The sequence below is a fragment of the Podarcis raffonei genome, chromosome W, assembly GCF_027172205.1.
Source record: "Podarcis raffonei isolate rPodRaf1 chromosome W, rPodRaf1.pri, whole genome shotgun sequence".
NCBI classification, from domain to species: Eukaryota; Metazoa; Chordata; class Lepidosauria; order Squamata; family Lacertidae; genus Podarcis; species Podarcis raffonei.
In genome coordinates, this window is record NC_070620.1 from 8870944 (window position 1) to 8893365 (window position 22422).

A 22422-nucleotide genomic window follows, 5' to 3' on the forward strand; every position below is an offset into this window, starting at 1 on the left:
CACACCTCTATTGGCTATGATAATCACTTTGGTGAGGCAGGCACCTATGGGCTCCAGGGAAGGTTGCGGGGGGGGGGGAGCTTTGCCACCCACAAGCATATCCAATTCAAAGTGCTGTCACTAACCTATAAAGCTTTATTTATAAAAAAATATTTATAGACACTGCTGTCATTATATATGCAGTTTAGAGAAATAAAACATGTTATAGAATAAAAACTATATTAGAAAATTAAAAAGACATCAAGTAACCAATGCAGAAGGATGCATCCTTAATTGGCTGCATAAGGCTTGGCAAAATAGAAAGGTTTGCAGCAGGCAGTTAAAAGTTGGTACAGAAGGTGCCAATCTCTGTTGGGTTGGAAAAGCATTCCATAAGACTGAGCCAATTACACTCAAGGCTCGATTTCTCATCAAATGAGCCTCATAAACTTGGGGAATGACCAATGATGCTCATACAGATGATCTCGGTGATCAAGCTAGGATAGAAGGGTTCAGGCGACCACTCAAGTTCCATAAACCTAAGTTGTTCAGTGTTTTTTTAAATTAATACATTATCTGGCTCAGGACTTTAATACTTCAAGGATCACCTCTCCCCATATGAACTGACCCAGAATCGTCATCTGAGGCTTTTCTTCATGTGCCCCCTTCACAGGAGGTCTAGAGAGTGGTAGTATGAGAATGGTGCCTTTTCAGTGGTGGCTCCCTGCTTGTAGAAATGATCTCCCCAAGGAGATTTGCCTAGCACCATCATTATATACCTTTAGGTGCCAGGCAAAAACATTTCTTCTGTCAGGACTTGACTTCTAAATTATCTGTGGACTAGGTAGAATGTTTTAATCCTGCCCTTTTAAAAATAGGATTGTCTTAGATTTTTGTTTTATGCTGTCTTTAAAGGGTTTGCTTACTTATGTGGCTTTGAGTTACTTTTGTAAAGAAAAAAATACTGTGTTTAATAAAATATATATTGATGACCCCTCTGAAGAAAGAGACCCAAAGGCAGTTCTGGAGCAATTCCATGGAAATGCAGACCAGCCACTGGCAACAGACTCTCACTTCATGAAGGAAGGGCTCTAAAGCTTTACAAGAAAGGCAGTTTTTGCTTGCACCCAATCCCAGACTCGGGGCACTTCATGGTCTGGTGCAGCATGGAAACTTTTGCCTTCTGTTCTAAGAGTTCAAGTTTTCTGAGGCTTTGTTGGCCAAAACAAGCAAAGCAACCCAAAAGCTCCCCAAATGAGATATGTACATTCCTCATAAACAAGGAGAGCAGGGGAGGACGACTCTAGAAAATGATAAGTGCCAAAGGGGCTCCATCTAGTCCAGCATACTGTCTCACAGTGGCCAACCAGGTGCCCCAGCAGAAAGCCTGAAAGAAGAAACCAAGTGCAACAGCAACTCTCTTGCCCTGTGGTTTCCAGCAACTGGTATTCAGAAGCCTGCTGCCTCCAACCATGGAGGCAGAATATAAGAAGAGCCTTGCTGGATCAGGCCAAGGGCCCATCTAGTCCCGCCTCCTGTACTCACAGTGGTCAAGTAGATGTTCAATACGGGAAGCCCATAAGCACAACATGACTGCGACAGCAACATTCTCCCCACTTGCAATTGCCAGGACCACTGTAACTAGTAAACACTGACTCCTCCTCCATGCACCTGTCTGAAGCCACATCACACCCACCTGTAGCTGCTTGATTGTTTCTCCACCTTTGCCAATGACGAGGCCCACTTTGGATGCTGGGATAAGGATCTCTTGGATCGTGCTGTTGCCATCCATGTCACTGTGGAAGCCAGGACCATTCCGACAGCGGTCCACGATCTGCGCCAGTAGCCGCTTTGCTTGTCTTTGGAAGAGGTGGAAAGGGAGAGAACAAAAGGGGGGGGGGGAATAATAATAACCACCTCAAGGCAAACAGCTATTACACTGTACACACTCCCATCTTGCTGGGTATAACCGTTTGGGGGGGGCAGGGTGGAATACCATGAGAATGCAGGAAGTTTGAGGGGTGGGGTAAGCATGAAAAGAGAAAGGATAGAAAATAGAAGAGAGGAAATAACAGGCATCCATGATGGCAATTCTCTGTTTTAGATCAGACACCCCCCTATCAGACATACCCCGTTTTGACTTAGGAGTTGGGAAGAGGGGGAAAGGAGGTCACAAAGTCCCACTAACTTTTCAAAACACTTCATTTTCACTGCAGTGGCTTCTCCTACCTGACACAAGCCATTAACTTGCCTGCTTGTAGCTCAAGTGGTAGAATCTACCTTGCATGCAGAAAGTGCTAGGTTCAATCCTGGCATCTCCAGGAACGTCTGAGAGACATGTCCTACCTGAAAGGTTAACGAGCCATTGCCATTCAGTGTAGAGTAGACAATACTGAGCTAGATAGATGAATGATCTGACTCAGTATGAGGCAGTTTCCTGTGTTCAACCCCTAGTGTTTACACTCCTTGTGGGACAGGTTAGCTACCTGTGAACTATTAACTACAGTTGCAATCAAAATTATTGAACCCCATTGCAAATCAGGTTTATTATAAAAATTTACAGACTTTCAGCTGTTTGCAATGAGTAAATCAAACAATCAAACAAAAACAATTGAAATAGCTCAACACAACAGATGCTTCAAGTGGTTCCCCCAAATTCAGCTGAAATTGCAACTTTTGATAATAAACTTGATTTGCAATGGGGGTTCAATAATTCCGATTGCAAACTGTACTTTGTATTAATGCGACCTTAAGTAATAAAGGTATGGCTTCCAATATATACAAAATTCTACTTAGTAAAGTTTCAGGCTCTTCCCAGGGGCTATGATCAGTGTGGGAGAGTGATCTGTGCCTTCGGATAGAGGAACAAGTATAGGAAGCAATATGGTCTAACCCTCACTTAAAACTATCTCTGTAAGAATACAGGAAGCCACATTGAAGACACTATTAAGATGGCATTGGACTCTACTCTGTCTATCCAGAGTTGGCAAAAGGCTATTCCAATTTATGTTGGTGGGGCTGTGGACACACTGGAACATTGCTCCACATGTGGTGGAACTGTTGCATAGTTCAATTCTGGATCCAAACTTTTGATACCATTTCCATCATCACCTGACAGATACTTCCCCCAGACCCAGCTCTGGCACTCCTTTCCTGTCATGATTTTGCTCCATATTGCACTCCATGTATAATTAGAGTAAAAACAAACACATTGAAGGGTTCCCAAAAAGTAGGCCAGAGGCAATCAGCTTCATTCAGCAAAGTTTACTGAAGGTAAATGAGCATAACAGTTCAAATCTATAAACTCAGGATTGGCATAGTCTCTTAGCAAAAATCCAGTTGCATTAAAAAAAGCTTAAACTTACAATAAGACTAAAACTTAGCACTTAAGCATACTATGTACAGAACACCACACCATAAGGAAAAAGAGACAGAATGACCTTGACAAAAAGAGATAACACAACCAGTCTGAACCAGTTCAGCTTCTCTGAAGGAATAACCCAAACATCAGGAACCTTCTGCTTGTTTCTAGGCATAATAGAAAGCTCACTTGTCAGCTAGAACCTTCCGGCTTGTATCACACAGAGAAGCCTCCCAAACTATCTTGAAACAACTAAAATAGGAAAGATCTTAAAACTTTAAACCAATACTTTCTATGCCAAAAAATGCAAACCTGACATATTCTTGGAGTGTGGGACCAACCCATTTATCATGCATAAATCTCTTGTGCTTATGCTTCTTGCCGCAGCCAGATTGACACTGGCTGCCCATTGGAAGTCCAAATCATCTTCGTCCCAGGAAGAGTGGCTAACAAAAGTATGGGACACATCAAATCAAATTTATTAAAAACGGTCACAGACCAGATTAACTCGTACAGCTAGTCAGCACAGCATAACACTGGAAAAAACAAAGGACAATTTCAATACAGATTAGGCCATAACAGCAATTTAAAATTAGACAGCGTAAATAAAATTAAGTATTTGCCTTCGCCTGCATATTGGCATTGGAAAGCTCTTGTTTCCTGCGCCTAATAGCGGCTACACAGAATTTGGCAACATTGATCGTAATTTCAGGGACCTTATCTTCTACCAAGGCTCTCATACGTTGGAGTTCTGATTCATTTTTAAGCTTTTGTAGAACTGGGGCAATAAAGGTCAGGCGTAGGTCCTCGTAGTAACTACAGTGCAGCAATACATGCAGATTTGTTTCCACTTCCGATGAGCCACATGGGCAAACACGTGACTCATATGGTTTGCCCTCATATCTGCCTAGCAGCAGGGCAGAGGGCAGAACGTTAAATCTGGCCAGGGTAAAGGAGTGTCTGTACTTAGGTATTTGTAAATCAGCCAGATAATTTGCGGGTGAGAACCCTCTCCCAAAGTCTCTAATTGTGGCATATTTATCCATTTTGCCCATATGACATTGCAGTTCTATGTCCCTAATGCGTTGAAGCACTTGACTTCTGGCTCTCTCATATCCTGCCGCTATCAAGATCTGTGGGGAGAATCCCAAGCTTCTTATCTTTTCAAACAGGGAAGCTTTCCAGGTAGAATGAAAGGTGTCTAAGAGTGTTAAAGGAGCCAAACCGGCCGGGAAAAAAATAAGTTTTAACCAGTAGTGTATCTTTAGAATCCACAACCGCGCGTTAACGGGTGGTTGTCCAACTTCTAAGCGGACAGCTATATTAGATACACAGGGGGGGATCCCCAATAAACACCGATAGAATTTTGTTTGAAATGCCTCCATAGGCGCAAAATTTTTAAAACTGCAAACCTGGGATCCATAAGTGAGTTGTGGGAGTATTTTTGCAGCAAAAACCTGGGAGGCCGCCGGAACGTATTTACCCCCTTTCCCGTGAAAAAATCTTGTAAGGGCTTTATTGGCCCTTCCTGCATTGGCAATGGCGTTTTTCATCTGTTGGTGCCACGAGACCCTTTCCTGAAAAGTTATTCCCAGGTATTTGAAAGTTGCTACCTGGTCAATAGGTTGACCATTAATTCTCCATATGTGTTTCCTTCTTTTCTTTGAAAACACCATAATTTTAGATTTGCTGTAATTTATTGATAGTTGTTCCGCTTGACAATAGTCAGCAAGTGATCTCAAAAGCTTCCTCAAGCCAACGCAGGAAAAGGAGAGTAGGACTGCGTCGTCCGCATACAGAAGCACCGGGAGGGGCATACCTGCCAGATTGGGAGGGTGGGCATTTTCTTTTGCCATATTTACTGCTAGAGAGTTGATATAAAAATTAAATAGCGTTGGTGCGAGGACACATCCTTGTTTAACCCCATAGTGCGTTTGAATTTCTTTAGTTAGATGGCCTGACCGATCGCATCTTACCCTCACCCTGGTGTTTTCATATAGACCACGGATAAGACATAATAAGCGTTTATCTATGTTTGTAGCGCCAAGCTTTTCCCAGAGTCTGTCCCTTGGTATTAGATCAAAAGCCGATTTAAAATCCACAAAAGCTGCATATAAAGACCCCCCTTTTCTAGAGTATTTGTCTGCCAGGTGTTGAAGGATAAGGGCCTGGTCTATAGTTGAACGCTTTGCTCTAAAACCTGCTTGTGCTTCTGATAGAATATGCTCTCTTTCCATCCACTCCACTAATTTATCACATAAATGAGCAGCGTATAGTTTACTAATAATACTTAATAGACTGATTGGTCTGTAGTTAGCTGGCTCAGTTCTGCTTCCTTTCTTGAATATTGGAATGATGATGGCTAAACCCCAGTCCTCGGGGATAATAGCCGTTTGATTTATACTAGTGAACAAGGCGGCTAGCACAGGGGCCCACCATTCAACATTTGCCTTAAGAATTTCTGGTGGGATATTGTCAGCACCCGGGGCTTTCCCTGATTTAAGAGATTGAATAAGGCCAGTAATTTCTTCTGTGGTTACAGGGGGCCATTCCTTGCCAAATTCACTTGAAGCAGGAAGCAGAACTGGGACCAGCTGATTTGATGAATATAATGAGAGGAAATAGGCCTCCCATGCTCCAGCGGGTATAGAGTATTCGACTTCGATCGGGGAGTCTCTCCAGCCCTTTGCGATTGTTTTCCAAAACGTGGCAGAATCTTTCCTTCGGGAGGCCTCCACTAGGCACTGCCATTCCTCCCTTTGTGACTGGAGCTTTTTCCTGTTAATCAAAGCTTTATAACTGCGTTTTAACTCAAACCAGTCTAATGGAAGCGAAGGTAAGTTCGCTGATCTATAGTTCCTGTACTTGTCCAGCAGGAGGCGTTTCATAGCCATGCATTCTTGGTCAAACCAAGGTTTGGATTTATTAGAGTGTAGAGATTGCCATGGCGTTTTTTTGTTGGTCAGATAAGGTTGTAGAGACGAAATCAGTTCCCGGAACATGTCTAATCTAGCCTCAGGAGTTGGGGAATTAACGAGGTTCTCCTTTTTAGCAAGAAAAGTATCTGAGTGAAGTCTTTCCGATATTTCATCACTCAATTTGCTGGACCATTTAATACGTGAATATCTTAGCTCCATGTTTTCGAAACATGGGGCTACAAGTTTATCAGAGCAGAATAGATCTTTTCTTACATCCAGTATTAAACAGAGCGGTAGATGGTCGCTGTCAACCCTCTCCACCACTTTACATTCCCGTGCTCTGCTCAAAAGGTTAGATGACACCAGGATGTAATCGATAGTGGAGGCTCCCATGTTGGATATAAATGTAAATTCCCCACTGGGTTCTCTGTCGACACGACCATTTAATACAGTCAGATCCAGATTGTTGGAAAAACGTAGGAGGCATAGGCCTGCGTAGTTGCAGCCCTTGTCTTTTGAGAGCCTTGGGGGAATAGAAAGGGCTTCTTCAGAAATGGGAGGTACGTCATGGAAATGAGCATATAACGCTTCGTCTGATTGGCCAATTCTGGCATTTAAATCTCCAGCCAGCAGCACTGCCGCTGCAGGAGTTTGATTCATTAGCTCATCGACATATGATTCTAGTCTATGCCAGATATTTTTGATAAGCTGCTTGCCTCTTTGGGGAGGGGCATATATATTAATCAATAGAAGTGTGCAATATCTGCATTTCATTAATAATGCCATGGCCACACTGCTCAGAGGCTCCAGCTCGACGAAAGATGCTCTCAGCCTTGTGGATATTAGAATGCCTAGCCCACCCTTAACTCGTCCCCCTTTGTTGCTTGGTGAACCCGCGAGCGAAAATGAGGCAAAACCATTTACATCTAAATCCCCTGTTAGCCATGTCTCTTGCAGGAAGACTATATCATGATCTTGAATAAAATTGACAAATGATTGGTCAGTCGCCTTGTTGAGCCAACCAGCAATGTTCCATGATAAAAATTTAAGATTGGCTTTATCACAGTCGAGTCTTTGTCAATTATTAGCTAATGTACTTTTAGGGTTTATCGCTTTATGTATCGGTCGCCTATCGACTTTGTATGGCGGGCTATCCAGCCGCTCTATGATTTCAATAGGTGGATGCAAAGTGCTCACGTTTGTGAACACCGGATCTTTATTATGCATAGATTCCTTCTGTGGATATTCTGTTGCGGCCTGATTTTGGCCCAATTCTGTTTCATCTAGGTATCTCATTTTGTCCCATACGTCTGGTGGGGTCACCTTAGGGATATTTCTCCTTCGAGGGGGTGATGTAGTGCTCTCCTTGAAGGGTGGCACATTCTCTCTTGGTGGAAAGTTAATATCCGCTTTGATCTGAAGGTTGCGTGTTGTGGTCTTTTTTTGGTCCCCCTTAATAACCTCGTTGCCAGAAGCTCTCTCGGCCAGCTTATCTCTTAGCTTGTCTAGTCTTCCCAAGATGTCAGTTTGTATTAATGGTGGGAACATCCAGAATTGGTCAATTAGGATATTTTCTTCCATAGTAAAGAAATCCTCACCTTTGCTCGCAAGGCATTGCGGATTCTGTTTGTCAGGCCAGAATTTTGAGAGTTGTTTCCCCTTTCTAAGATTTGCCTGCTTAGTTCTCAAAAGGGGGCTCAAAGGAGCCTTATTTTCAAAGAGCCTAAGTATTGTTATCCGTGCTTTTGAAAAGGCAGGTCTTGACCTAAAAATAAACTTGGCCAGGTTCTGATCCCTAAAAGTGGTCAGTGCTCTCACTGAGTGACCATCATAATGTAGATATTCCACCGAGATGATATCATTAGATTTAACCATTCCTGGCAGTATGTCATTTAGGCTAGATACAAAGTTCATTATTCGCTGTTTCCCTGTGAGGAAGCCCTTAGGCTTCGGGAAGTTCGTGAGTACCAATTTGTGGGGATTTAGGATCAAATTCCAATCTCTTTCCTGACTGGAGGCTTGCCAGGTCTGAAGGGGGGTATCATCTCTACTGAACACTTCCTCCTCCCCGCTGTTCGATTTGCTAAGTGTTTTATTGCCTTCATAGGTAGAGGCCTCTACTTCCACAGCATCAGGTTTGTTAAATAGTTGGTTATCCAAGGACTGAACTGTTACTTCTGCCTTCTCACTTGCTACTGGAGTCAGCCTTGGCGAGTCCTCCTTAGCCGGTTGCTGTGTAACTATCTTTGTTTCTCTCTTTTTACCCTTCTTTTTGCTGCCCCGTGTGGTCGATTTATTTGGGGCCGAGGGAAGAAGTTTAAACAATTTCTGCCAATGTATGCTTCGATTACTGCAGGTATACTTGGCTTTCCTTGTTGTTTTGATATTTTTACTTTTCTTCACTTTTGCCCTTGAGTTATGTCTTTGCAAATTCTTATTTATTACTGGTTTGTTCGTCCCCACTAGCTCAACTGTTTTATGTTCTTGGGGCTTATCATTTAATTTCATCTCTTTTAATTGAGGTATGAAGTTTTCTACTAACGTCAGCAGTAGCCCATTCGTTATTGTTAGATAATTTTTTATGTTGGCTAGATCAGTACTTATTGCTAAGGAATAATCCAAAGGGCGGCCGTCACTCAATTCCGTTTGAGAGTATTTTGGAATAGGTATCTGGTTTTGATGGGTTGATGTAATTTCTTCCGTGGGCAGCTGTTCCTTAGTGATAGAGGTATTTCCCTCCTGAAGTTCCTCGGCTAAAGCTAGTTCTTGCGCTAGGCTGCATGGGGAGTTAATATTTCCAGTATCTTGATATATCTCTTTAAAATGAGACGTCCAATCAAGAACAGTAAGAGAGGGGGGTATTACTTCATCAAGAATTAACTCTTTTTGTGGACTCTTACCCTCCTCCATCTTAGGAAAGTAATTTGTGATTTTGCTTTGTCTTTTACCAGGGCCCGGGGGGCTGATTGCCGAGTCAGGCAGTATACCCAACTCCTTATATGTTCTTCTAGTAAAAACCATGGTAAAAGTTGTCTTGATATAGAGAGAGGGCAGTTTACCCCAGGTGCGACTGCCTTAAATTGGGGGGCAAGTGGGGGTATCAATCTATATTCCCACCTGCTCTCTGCAGCAGCTTCCTGATGTACTCATCAACAGCCTCAGTATATTTCTCTATTTTGTGTTCTCTGCTTTTAGATCTTGCCGATTGTCCTAAGCCTGTAGTTTTCACCTCAATCATGCGACCAGTGCTGTTTCACAGATGCTGCAACCTAGTCAGAGTATAATAATAAAACAATGCTGCCAAAGGGACAGCAGTAATAAAACGGCTAAAAACTACATTAAAATTAAAATTGCCTTATTTAGGCAATTTATGTGCAGCTGGAAAAGGATAATAGTGGAGTTTGGCTATAGCGCATGTACAGCTATGATAACCTTGTATTTCGGGCCCTAGCTTAGTCTTTAGAGGCCATCTCCCACCGCCCTATACTGAACGAAGGATATCCAAGAGCCCCAGAAGGGAAACTTTCTGTGGGCTGGTTCACTGATTCCTTCTAAACAGTCTTTCAGAGGCCTACCACATAAGGCAGGGCACAGAGCGATATCTTGCTGTAGCCGGTATTCCAAACCTCCAGAGGGTCCTATCCGATACACTGTTGTAGAATTATTGTGTAGATTAAAAACTTCCTGTAAAAAACTCAGGATGCCTTCACCAGGAGTCTCTGAGAGTATAAATGCTGGTCTCCTCAGAACAGTTTGTTAAAATGAAGAGTCTTTCCAGCTACTGCACTTCCTCTTCAGCTGCGAAGCAGGAATGCTGTCCCCAGCTAGTTCACACAGCCCCCCAGCTGGGTGGGGGTCAGTCAGTTCAATTAACCCCCGAATCTCCAAGCTTTATCTTTCTCTGTGTTCAGCAGAGCTGGGTGTCTATGGGCCAGTCTCAAAGCAGGGCTCACAGTCGTGTCTCTCCTTACCCTCCTTCTCCAGGCACCGTTGGTCGGGTAAGCAGTTCACAGTTCTGTCTTTAGACCTCTTCTCTCTCTGCTCTCAGTTCAGGCAGCAGCGTTCTCTCCTCTCTGGTAACCTTGACCGGGCAGCTGATAAGGAGGGAGGGAGCAGGCTGGGACAAGCTGAAGACAAGCTCGCAGAGCCAACAGGAATTATAAAGTGCTCAGAGTCTTTAAAATGTTTTCCGTTTGTTAGAAATTGGCATCCAGAGGGCAATTAAGATAAGGTTTTAAAAGAATAAAAATGAGCGCCGGAGAGCGTGACTTGCCTCAGCGCCATCTTGGCTCCTCCCCCCTATGGGACACTGAATTGTCAGAGCACCTGACAAATAAATGGAGAGACCTTAATGGTTCATCAAAAATGGATCTTTTTTACTTGATATGGTATAAGTTTTTCTCCTATGCTAACTCAATTTAACAGCCCAATAAACCCACTGCTCTACACAGACAAGTATGTGGAGAGGTTTTATTGAGAACTGAATTGACCCACTTTTTCTTCTCATATGCAACAATTGGATGCAGCACTGTATTTTCAGTAGTTTCTTGGTTTTTTTACCCCTCCTCTGTATCTGTGTTTAATTTTTCTACTTTCACATTTATTTTTACTCACCATATCCACCATTTTTATTGTATTCTGTATGTGTTTATGCCTATACACTTTAAATTGTTTTAAAAAGAGAGGGAGAGAAAGATGTCATGGCTAAAGTCTTTGAGGGCAGAAACTGGAAAGTGCTAAAAAATTCTAGAAGATTCTGGAAGACTCTAGAAGGTTCCTTTCTGATGAAAATATTATTCTGACTATTCTCAAGGTCATGCTGAGCCAGGAGAGATAAATTCCTGCACTCAGTGAGCTGCTCTCTTTCTCTCTCTTTTACTTTCATTTGTACCTGTATGTCTGAAGCTATTTTCTGAAGTTTTTGTAACAAGCCTTTGCCTTTTAGTAAATGTTTTTCTTTTGGACTTTTGAATCTGCGTGCTTTTGTTTATTTATTACAAGACACTGTCCGTCAAAAGAGATATGTGGGGGTCTTCTCTCATTAATACTGCAGCCTGAAGACGGTAAGCAACACCAGAATGTTCCGGAACTCTTTATTCTCTTGATCAAGTTGCTGCGTAAGTGAGTGAAGACCCTGGGTCTCCCCCTCAAGCCCCCTAAGTGTTTCTCCCATTGTTTACCTTGCCAATGCTCCAGTGCAAATGAAAGAGGACCTTGGGGAGGGTGAGGAGGGGGTTAGTGGCAAGCAAAGTAAATAAATGAGAACATAAGAAGAGCCTGCTGGATCAAACCAAAAGCGGCCCATCTCATACAGCATCCCATTCTCACCTTGGCCACTCAGATGCCCCAGTGGGAAACCTGCAAGCAGGACCCAAGCACAAGAGCACTCCCCACTCCTGTGGTTTCTAGCAACTGGCATTCAGAAGCATTTCTGCCTCAGACCATTGAGACAGAGAGGACAACCATCAATAGACTTCTCTGTGGATTTTTCAAATCCTCTTTTAAAGCCATCCAAGTTGGTGGCCATTACTGTCTCCTGCAGAAATAAGTTCCATAGCTTAACTATGCACTGCATGGAAGGACTTCCTTTTATTTGTCCTGAATCTTCCAACATTTACCTTTGTAAGGCATCTACAAGTTCCAGTGTTATGAGAGAGGGAGAAAAACTCTCTATGCATTTTCTCCATGTCATGCACAATTTTGAAAACCAGCTTCTAGAAATAAAAACTGAGGCTCTCTCATTAGCTAAGCACTTATAATAGCAGTATGGATGTCCTTTAGCTCAGCTATATATCAGCTAATTCCGCTGCTGGGGCCATGAAATCATTCAAGACACTGACTGGCTGCAACTACACTTAACAGCTGTGATCAAAAACACCGCCACAAAAAGGTTGACGGAATTTTCCAACTCGTTTGACTTTGAGGCAAAGACACCTGAAGAGAGCTTACTGTAAATATAGAACCTCCAAGTCTCTTCTTCTATTTACTGCATATGTCTCTCTTAGATAGAAGTATAAACAACTAATAAAATGGAAAAGACAGAAAGCCAAAAGAAACGCCTGGCACAGCTTAATAAAGGCCTCGCATGACAAGGACAGCTCCCGCTTCTGGCATACCATATCAGGCCTCCTGGAGCATGAGCGCAATGGGCCAATTTGAACTATCGAACCCCAAGAATGGATGCAGTACTATCACTCACTTTTTCAAGACCAGGATGCTCAGCCTAATCACCAAACAGTATCTCCAGAAAAATTACCAGCTTGGCCCCCAGTATCTATAACTGAGGTAAAAAAACTAATTACGCAGCTAAAAACAATAAAGCCCCAGGCATTGATCATTTGCCCCCGGAACTTCTGAAGTTCAATATTGACTGGTGGGCACCTGTTTGCAGCAATATTCTCTCATATTGATTCATCTGGTCTACTCCCCGACATCTGGGTCATTGCAGTAATCATCCCAATATTCAAAAAGGGCCCTACATCAGATCCGACTAGCTATAGATCTATCAGAAGTGCCTGGCGTGCTCTGGTCCATGGGGTCACGAAGAGTCGGACACGACTAAATGACTAAACAACAACAATATGCAAAGCATCTCCATAACAAACTAACCTACTGGATTGATGCTGAGGCTATCCTTGCTGAAGAGCAAGCAGGATTCAGGCAAGGCAGATCTACTATAGACCATTGCTTTGTCCTAGCCCATCTCATAGATAAGTACGCCAAGCAATCACGCGGTGTGCTGTATGCAGATTTCATTGGTTTGAAAGCTGCTTTTGACTCAATTTCAAGAGCAAGACTATGGGCTAAGTTGAACACCTCAAGCACAGACAAAAGATTATTATACCTGATCAACTGCCTTTATAAAGACACTGTGCTGAAAGTACGCTGCTCTACAACAGTCAACTTACAGGATCTGTACCAGCTACAAAGGGAGTTAAGCAAGGATGCATTCTAGCCCCAGCACTGTTCAACCTATACATAAACAACATGGTTTAGTGTCTAACATCTCCAGAGTTCCATGCCCCTAAGCTGGCCTCAAAACCAATCTCTATACTATTACATGCTGACGATGCGGTCCTCTTATCCCAAACAAAAGTAGGCCTAAAAAACTGATAAGAGAATTTTCAGTGTATTGCCAGAGAGAACACCTGGCCATGAATTGTCAGAAAACCAAAGTTATGGTTTTCTCAAGAAGCTATAGGCCCCACAGTTGGCGTATGGAAAATCAGCCAATCGAACAGGCCAAAGCTTTCAAACATTTGGGCCTTATCTTCCAGTCCATGGGGTCATGGGGAGCACACCAAAAATGTGCAAAAGAAAAAGCATCCCAAAGTGCCAAAACTCTGACACGGTTTTTCCATACAAAGGGTGGCAAACACATACTCTCAGTCCTAGAAGTCTTCCAGGCTAAACCGCTAGCACAACTATTATACGGGGGTCAGATTTGGACTGGTAACCACCTTGGTACTTTGGAAGCTGTTCAATCAAAGTTCTTAAGGCAGATTTTTTCTCCATCACTGCGAATGGAGGCAAGTTTCCCCTCAGTAGAAGTACGGACTTGGCAAAGAACTTTTAACTTCTGGCTCCACCTAAACTCAAATCCCCCCGGTTTATTATCCTTAGTACTTCAAGACTACCACAAAAGTGTCTGGCTTAAAACCATCTACCAAAAACTCCACTCTTGCGGCCTATCCCCACAACACCTACTCACTATGGGCCTAACCAAAGCAAACATTCTAATTTGTCAACATCTAAAAGATATCGAGCATCAGAACAACCTGGCCACTATAAGGAAATTCTGCCCATGGTATTGTCAATTTCCATCTACCCATTTTGATTCTCTGGCTCCATACCTGTACAAACTAGCTATCCCAAAATACAGACGTGCTTTCACACTCGCAAGACTGAATGTTTTGCCATCTGCTGTACTTGAGGGCCGATTCCAAAAGATCCCGCATGAGAAACGCCTTTGCCCCTGTGGAGACGGTAGCACCGAAACAGTGGCACACATCCTCCTGTCTTGCACTCTCTACAAGGACCTGAGGAACGAGATCATCACCCCAATCGTACTGACCATCCCAGGATGCACAACTACTGCCACAGTGTCCTTTCTCCTGTCAGACCAAACAGAGCAGATAACAGCAAAGGTTGCTAGGTTCTTAGCAGGGGAAATTAGAATAAGGGCCACTATCTGACCATTGATTCAAGACCCTAAATTGTGCTTTTATACTAAATTTCCTTTCTTCTGTGTATATTGTAATGTTTTATTGTTGCTATGGCCATCGGCTAACACGAATAAAGTTTCTATCTATCTATCTATCTAATCTATCTATCTATCTATCTATGACTGCTGCTGCTGCCGCCACTGTGAGTGTTGGGGAAGGCCGCTCCCGCCTCAGGCTAATTCCACCAGGCCTAGGGGGCGGGGCCCAGACTCACCACCGCCACAGCTTTAAGAGGCCTCATTCAGGCCCTGGGACACTGCTGCTGCTGCTGCCACTGTGCGTGTTGGGGAAGGCCGCTCCCTCCTGCAGGCCAACTCCATCAAGCCTAGGGGGCGGGGCCCACACTCACCACCACCACAGCTTAAGGACACTGGTGCTGCTGCAGCAAATGTTAAATTTTTTAAAATATATTTTAAAGTGTTTTAAAGGTGTTTTTACTTTTCACTTTGTTGTACCATCGTGAACGGTGGTTTTTATTCATGTATTTTTATTTTGTTCTGGTTTGGGGTTGGATGTTGAGTGGGGTGGGGATTGGTTTTGTTTTGGTATAATTGTTTCTGGTTTGTTTTGTTTTTCTATTTTGTAAATGGAGGCTAGTATGAGGCTTGGGACTGCTACCGTGGAGGGGCGAGGGAGGTATGGCGGTGGGGGCAGATGTCACAGGCGAAGGGGATCGAGATACGGATATGCTCGTACCCCTTCCAATCTGCGCCCCATCCCGAGGGACGAGGGTAGGGTGAGCAAGGATTACTCACCTCCGTCACTGGTGCTGTGCAATGCCAGGTCTATAGGCAACAAAACCGCCACCCTGCGAGATTTCTTTACCTCGCAGGGGGTCGATCTGGCTTGTGTGACGGAGACCTGGGTGCGCGAAGGGGAAACTGTTACCTTACGAGAGATGGCGCCCCCGGGTTTCTCTGTCCTCCACCAGTCGCGGCCTGTGGGACGGGGGGGAGGGGTGGCATTATTAATCCGGGAAGATTGTTCTTTCAGGGCTCTACCATTGCCATCGATCCCCGGCATTGAATGTGTTGGCCTAGTGTGGGGCTCCAAGGTGAGCTTGGCTGTCTGGCTGGTGTACCGGCCACCTAGTGCACCAGCAGCCACCCTGTCAGGCCTACTGGAGGCAGTGGCCGGCTGGGCCTTGGAGTTCCCTAACCTATTGGTATTGGGGGACTTCAACATCCATGCTGATGCCACTCCCTCCTCACAGGCTCTCGACCTGGTGTCTTCCATGGTGACACTAGGGCTCTCCCAGTTTGTTTCGGGCCCCACACATCAAGCAGGCCACACGCTGGATTTGATCTTTGGCGTCGGTATAGATGTGATCATGTCTACTTTGATGAAGGTGCCATGGTCTGATCACTACGCTCTGAAAGCCAGGATTGACTTTCCATCCCCACCCTGCTTAGGTGGCGAGCAGATTTGGGCTCGCCCGCAGAGGCTGATGGACCCTGATAGATTCCGCCAAGCCTTGCGGGACCTTGCTCCCCCTGGCGACTCATTGACCGAGCTTGTTGAGGGCTGGAATATCCAGCTCCTGGCAGCCATCAATGAGATCGCACCTAAGCGCCCTCTGCGACCCCACAGAAACCGGGCTCCCTGGTTTACCGAGGAGCTCCGGAAAATGAAGCGGGACCTCAGACGGCTAGAGCGAGTACGGCGGGGTGCCCATGACGGAGCTTCAAGAACATCTTACAGGGTTTTTATGAAAACCTAAGAGATGGCAGTGAAGGCCGCTAAGAAGTCTTACTTCTCGGCCTCCATTGCATCCGCTAGCTCTCGCCCGGCGCAGTTATTTAGTATAATTAGGTCTTTAACGTCCTTTGAGGGACAGCCAAATTTAAATAACAATTTGACACACAGCTGTGAGGCATTTGCGAGCTTTTTTGCAGAGAAGGTCCTGTTGCTCTGCCATGACCTCCCTGCCAATTTGGATACAATAAAGGAACTGGAGGCCCCTCGACTGTCCTCGGGTCCAGTATTGGACCACTTTGACCGGATATCCCCAGCCGATGTGGACAGACTCCTCCGAGCTGGAAAGCCCACCACCTGTCCTCTCGACCCGTGCCCGTCTTGGCTGACTGGAGCGTGTCCAGACGAGGTGCGAGCCCCCCTGGGGGATATCATCAATTTGTCCCTTGGCACCGGGATAGTCCCAGGGGAAGTGAAGGAGGCAGTGGTGCGCCCGCTCTTAAAGAAAACAGCATTAGATCCCTTATGTGCTGGTCCCTGGGGGGGGGGGGGAAGGTTACCGTTGACGTAGTCGAAGTCCGGTCCTGGGTCACTATCCTGGAAACAGTTCACAAGGAGCGGGGCGAGGTCTGAAGCAGGAAGCCGAGCGGGGACAGGAACACTGGAGGGTCAGGTCTGGGTCCGGACAGGAGCAGGTACTCAGCGACGACGTTGCTCCCGCAACCTGGGACCGGGCTGACTAGCCTTTATCTTCTCTGAGGCCAGGGCCGGTCCTGGCCCCCAGGAGCCCCGCCTCTCCCGGCCTTAAGGCGAGCACTCCTCCTGGGAGAAACCAGTTCCCTTCGCCTCTCTGCCCTGAGCCTCTGCAGTTCAGGAGAGGCTGAAGGGTCACTGGGCCCAGGGGGAGACTCACCCGTAGGCACTGAGTCCTCAACTACCTCAGGAGCCAGAATGGATTTACCTGGTGCCTGCTCCTGAGGATCCGGCACAGGTGCAGGCGCCTCAGAATCAAGGCCCTGCCCCAGTTCAGCCGGTCCTGGAGGCCGGGATTCCTGTGCAGGCTGGGATTCCTCCGGTTCATCCTCTGAATCGGATTCCCAGGCCATTACACCTTAGATCTATCCAATTACCGCCCGGTTTTGAATCTTCCATTCCTGGGTAAGGTGATTGAGAGAGCAGTTGCTGAACAGCTTGGCGGGTTTCTGGATGAAACATCGGCTCTGGATCCATTCCAGTCCGGCTTTCGCGCTGGTCATGGGACTGAGACGGCTCTGGTCGCCCTAACAGATGATCTCCGCAGACAGCTGGATCGAGGCGGGTCGGGGCTGCTGGTTCTTCTAGACCTGTCAGCAGCCTTTGACATCGTCGATCACGAACTCCTGGACCACCGCCTTGCCGACGTGGGGATCCAGGGCACAGTCCTTCAATGGCTGCGCTCGTTTCTCTCTGGTCGGGGACAGAGGGTGGCACTTGAGGGGGAATTATCGCGCCACTCCTTGGTGTGTCGAGTGCCTCAGGGTGCGATACTCTCCCCAATGCTTTTTAACATGGGATGGGACGATATGGGATTGAGGGGGCAACTCCCATCTCTTGCGGGGGTGCAATTAGTGCCAGCACCGTCCGTTAAGAGTTTGGGTGTAATCTTCGATACCTCCCTCTCCATGGAGGCGCAGATTACAGCTATAACAAAGGCGGCATTTTTTCATCTCCGCCAAGCTAAGCAGTTGGCCCCTTATCTCTCTCGCCCTGACCTAGCCACTGTGATCCACGCGACGGTCACCTCCAGACTGGATTATTGTAACTCGCTCTACGTGGGGCTGCCCTTGAGACTGACCCAGAATCTCCAGCGGGTGCAGAATGCCGCGGCGAGACTCCTTACGGGGTCTTCACTGCGAGATCACATTCACCCGGTACTATACCAGCTGCACTGGCTCCCGGTGGAGTACAGGATCAGGTTTAAGGTGCTGGTTTTAACCTTTGAAGCCCTATACGGCTTAGGACCCTAGTACCTACGGGACTGCCTCTCCTGGTATGTCCCACAGAGGAACTTACGGTCTTCAAATAGAAACATCCTGAAGATCCCAGGCCACAGAGGTTAGGCTGGCCTCAACTAGAGCCAGGGCTTTCTCGGCTGCGGCTCCAATCTGGTGGAACGCTCTGTCACAAGAGACTAGGACCCTGTGGGATTTGACATCTTTCCGCAGGGCCTGCAAGACAGAGCTGTTCCACCAGGTCTTTGGTCAGGGCGCAGCCTGACTCCCTCCTTTGGCAATCTGCACAGAATCTTTGCTTAATGGTTGTCATCAATTTGATTTTAATTTTTATAATGAAATGTTTTTAGAATGTTGCATTATTTTATTGTTGTTAGCCGCCTTGAGCCCGGCTTCGGCTGGGGAGGGCGGGATATAAATAATTTTTTTATTATTATTATTATTATTATTATTATTATTATTATTATTATTATTATCTCCTCCAGGTGACTTGGCTCACCACCTGCCATGAATAACAAGAGCTGTATGTCAGAAGGCCAGTCAAATGCTTATTTGGGGTCTTATCTACAACTGCAGGGTAACTTTTCAGCTCTTAAAAAGTGCCCATGTTCTTTTTTTATGAATTTTATTAGTATTTTCCACACAACAACAACACCACGAAAGATATCCAAAAATAATAATACACAACACACAAAAATCAACATTCGAAAACTAAAAACAAAAAAACAAAAAAAACAACAAATCCATATCTTACAAGTTAATATTATAAACACTAAAACAACAACAACCAGACATTGACTTCCACCAATCCCACAGCCACCTCCTTTATCTCTCATTGTGTCTTCCTGTTTTCCTGTTTTCTTTATCATCTCTATCCTAACATCTAGATATAAATCCTTCTTTCATATCCTTTCACTTCACAAGGTTATTCCAGACTCAGCCAGATTTCTGCCCTCAAACCTTGACTTTTGAGGTATTCATTTAGGCACTCCCATTCTTTTTTTACTTCACTTTTTGGTTTTTGTCTTATTATGTCTGTCAATTTGGCTAATTCTAAGTATTCTGAGAGCTTACATAGCCACTCTCCCCTAGTGGGTAACTGATTCCCTTTCCAGTACTTAGCCACCAGGATTCTTGCTGCAGACGTTGCGTATAAGAAAAAATTTATTTTGTCTTTTGGAATATCGTCATTTAAAATTCCTTTTTAATTTTTTTAAATCATTTTTATTAAGTTTCATATTACCAAATTAAACACATCAAATCAATTAATCCAAATTATAACAATACATATCATGTAGTCCAATTGTTTTCCAAATTAAATTTTTTTGTGGGGGGGTACCCATGCTTCTCGATCGGCAAGAGTCCAATCCTCGAATATTTGTGCTGCTTTCATCTTAAGAATGATATTTCCAGTCCCCTCTTCTCAATCCTTGTCGTTACTCATTTTCCTTTTCATTCACCTCCGAATTGCTCCGCAAGTGGGTTGAAAAAAAGTCTTATTTGTGTTTCTGTGTGGGCTTTCTACTGCTCTCTCGTAAATCGCTCTCATCCAATAATCCAGGCATTTCCGCTCGAGCAAGCAATCACCATTTTGTCGTTCTGATGAAATACAGTCTAAAAGCTCGCTCTTTAACTTTCCCGACCTGTTGCATCGTAAATTAGTCTTTTTCCAGGAGGGCTGCCCCTTCCAGATCACAATCTTCTTGAAAGTAATAAATCTTTGGCTCGCCCTCCCCAAGACCAAACCTCTGCAACACAGGTCTCGTATCAAATCTCCATTCTTACTGCATCACAAGAGAGCCCTTCTTTCCAAATCTATGCTGGTCCCGGGGGGGAAGGTTACTGATACCGTAGTCAAGGTTCAGTCCTGAGTCACTAGCCTGGAAATAGTTCACAAGGTGCGAGGCGAGGTCCGAAGCAGGGAGCCGGGCAGGGACAGGAACACTCAAAGATCAGAAGCAGGAAGCCGGGCAGGGAACAGGAACACTGAAAGAACAGGACTGGATGCTGGCCGAAACAGCTCTTCAATGACAACGTTGCTCCCGCAACCTGGGACCGGGCTGACTGGCCTTTATCTTCTCTGAGGCCAGGGGCGGTCCCGGCCCCCAGGAGCCCCGCCTCTCCTGGCCTTAAGGCGAGCACTCCTCCTGGGAGAAACCAGTTCCCTTCGCCTCTCTGCCCTAAGCCTCTGCAGTTCAGGAGAGGCTGAAGGGTTACTGGGCCCAGGGGGAGACTCACCTGTAGGCACTGAGTCCTTAACCACCTCTGGAACCAGAATGGATTCACCTGGTGCCTGCTCCTGAGGATCCGGCACAGGTGCAGGCTCCTCAGCATCAAGGCCCTGCCCCAGTTCAGCCGGCCCTGGAGGCGGGGACTCCTGTGCAGGCTGGGATTCCTCCGATTCACTCTCTGTATCGGATTCCCAGGCCATCACAAAATCCTTCACAGAGTAAAACCTGTAAGTTCAAATTATTCCCACACAATTCATTTTTAGTCCCATTTGCAATTAGTTGCTGTGACGGATCTTCTAAGAGGGAGGGTTATTAGTTAATCACATAGAGCAAAAAAATAAAAAGTCATCCCCCCCCCCTTTCAGTTCTGTCGCATTCCATTCCACATACCATGTCTGTAGTACTTTGATGTAATCTTCCGTCTCAGTCTTCTTCATTTCAGTGGTAAAATTATTAGCAGATAAGAACCTCCTGCCTCTCTTGAAGCATGTGCATTATCTTTCACCAATTTTTTCCTTTTAAGTAACGCAACTAGTTTCGCACGTGGAAGCAGCTTCGGAGGAGTTCTGAGGCCCGCCGAGGGTTGTGCACCCAGTGCCTCACCCCCTCCTTCTTCCGAACTCGGGGGTGATTTATGGCAACAGCAGGTGAAAACTGCATCTCTCCCCCCTGGAGAGATGAAGGGAGACTGATTTACTCCCCATAATCAGCCTCTAATTACCTCGTGCGGGCTGGATAGATGTTAATATCCGCCATCTTCCAAGGCGCCCCTAGCGGCCCCCCTCGTCATTTAAAATTCCTAAAAGGAATGCCTCTGGCCTTTTACTATATGATATTCTTAATATTTTCTTTATTTCTTTGTGGATCATGCTCCAAAATTTCCCAATTCCGGGGCATGTCCACCACATATGGTAGAAGGTTCCTTTTTGTATCTTGCATCTCCAGCACTTATTATATGTTTTATTCATTTTTGCAAGCCTTTCTGGTGCCAGGTACCACCTGTGATACATTTTCATATAGTTCTCTCTTATTAGGTAACATGCTGTAAAATTTATATTTTTTGTCCATAGTCTTTCCCATTCATTATATTCAATTGGGTGGCCCAGATCTTGTTCCCATTTTTTAATAGCGTCTCCTTTTTCCTCCTTTTCTACTTTCCCATTTTGTAACAGTTTATATATTATTGAGAGAGTCTGTTGGTTGTTATATAAAATTTCTTTTTCCCATACCAATATTTTTTTATCAAACCCCTTAAGCTTACTATCCTTCTCAAATATTGTTTTTAATTGGAAATATTCTAACCAATTCACTCCCCTCTCTTTTAATTCTTCAAATTTCTTTACTGTTGGGCAATCTTTTATCTCTTCTACAAGTTCCCTATATGTTAGCCAGCTATCTTTCATATTGCTTCTATGCAAGGCTGATGACTCTATAGGTGATAGCCACCAGGGAGTTTTGGCTGTTACTATTGTTTTATTTCTTTCCCAGACTTCGAATAGGGCCTTTCTCACCAAATGGTTAGTGAATCCTCTATGTGCTTTTATCTTATCGTGACCCAGGTAGCCATGCCACCCGAAAACTTTGTCCCAGCCCTCCAGGTCCAAGATTTTGCTATCTGTCAGTAACATCCAATCTTTCAGCCATGTCATGCATGCAGCCTCAAAATACAGCTTGAGGTTTAGGACTGCGAACCCGCCCCTTTCTCTAGGCTCCATCAGAACTTTGAACCTTACTCTTGGTTTCTTACCTTGCCAGATAAAATTAGAAAGATCCCTTTGCCAACCTTTAAAACATTTTGTCCCGATAATTATTGGGATCGTCTGGAAAAGGAAGAGCATTTTTGGTAGAACTGACATTTTTATCAAGGATATCCTTTCCCATAAGGACAAGTTCAATTCTTTCCATTTATTTAGATGTCCTTTTATTTCCTTCCACTTCTTCACATAGTTATCCTTGTACAAATTGGTATTTTTATTTGTGATCCAGATCCCCAAATACTTAACTTTCGTGGTAATTTTAAGG

General features: G+C 44.9%; 1 protein-coding gene across 9 annotated transcripts in view; it reads right to left on the reverse strand.

Moving 5' to 3' along the window:
- LOC128406015 (far upstream element-binding protein 3-like) overlaps positions 1-22422 on the reverse strand; it is a 332867-nt gene that overhangs the window by 184293 nt on the left and 126152 nt on the right. For all 9 annotated transcript variants that reach the window (XM_053373066.1, XM_053373069.1, XM_053373070.1 and 6 more), the window contains one exon: positions 1676-1838. In XM_053373066.1, coding sequence (XP_053229041.1) covers positions 1676-1838 — 163 coding nt within the window. The remainder of the gene's footprint in view (positions 1-1675; positions 1839-22422) is intronic.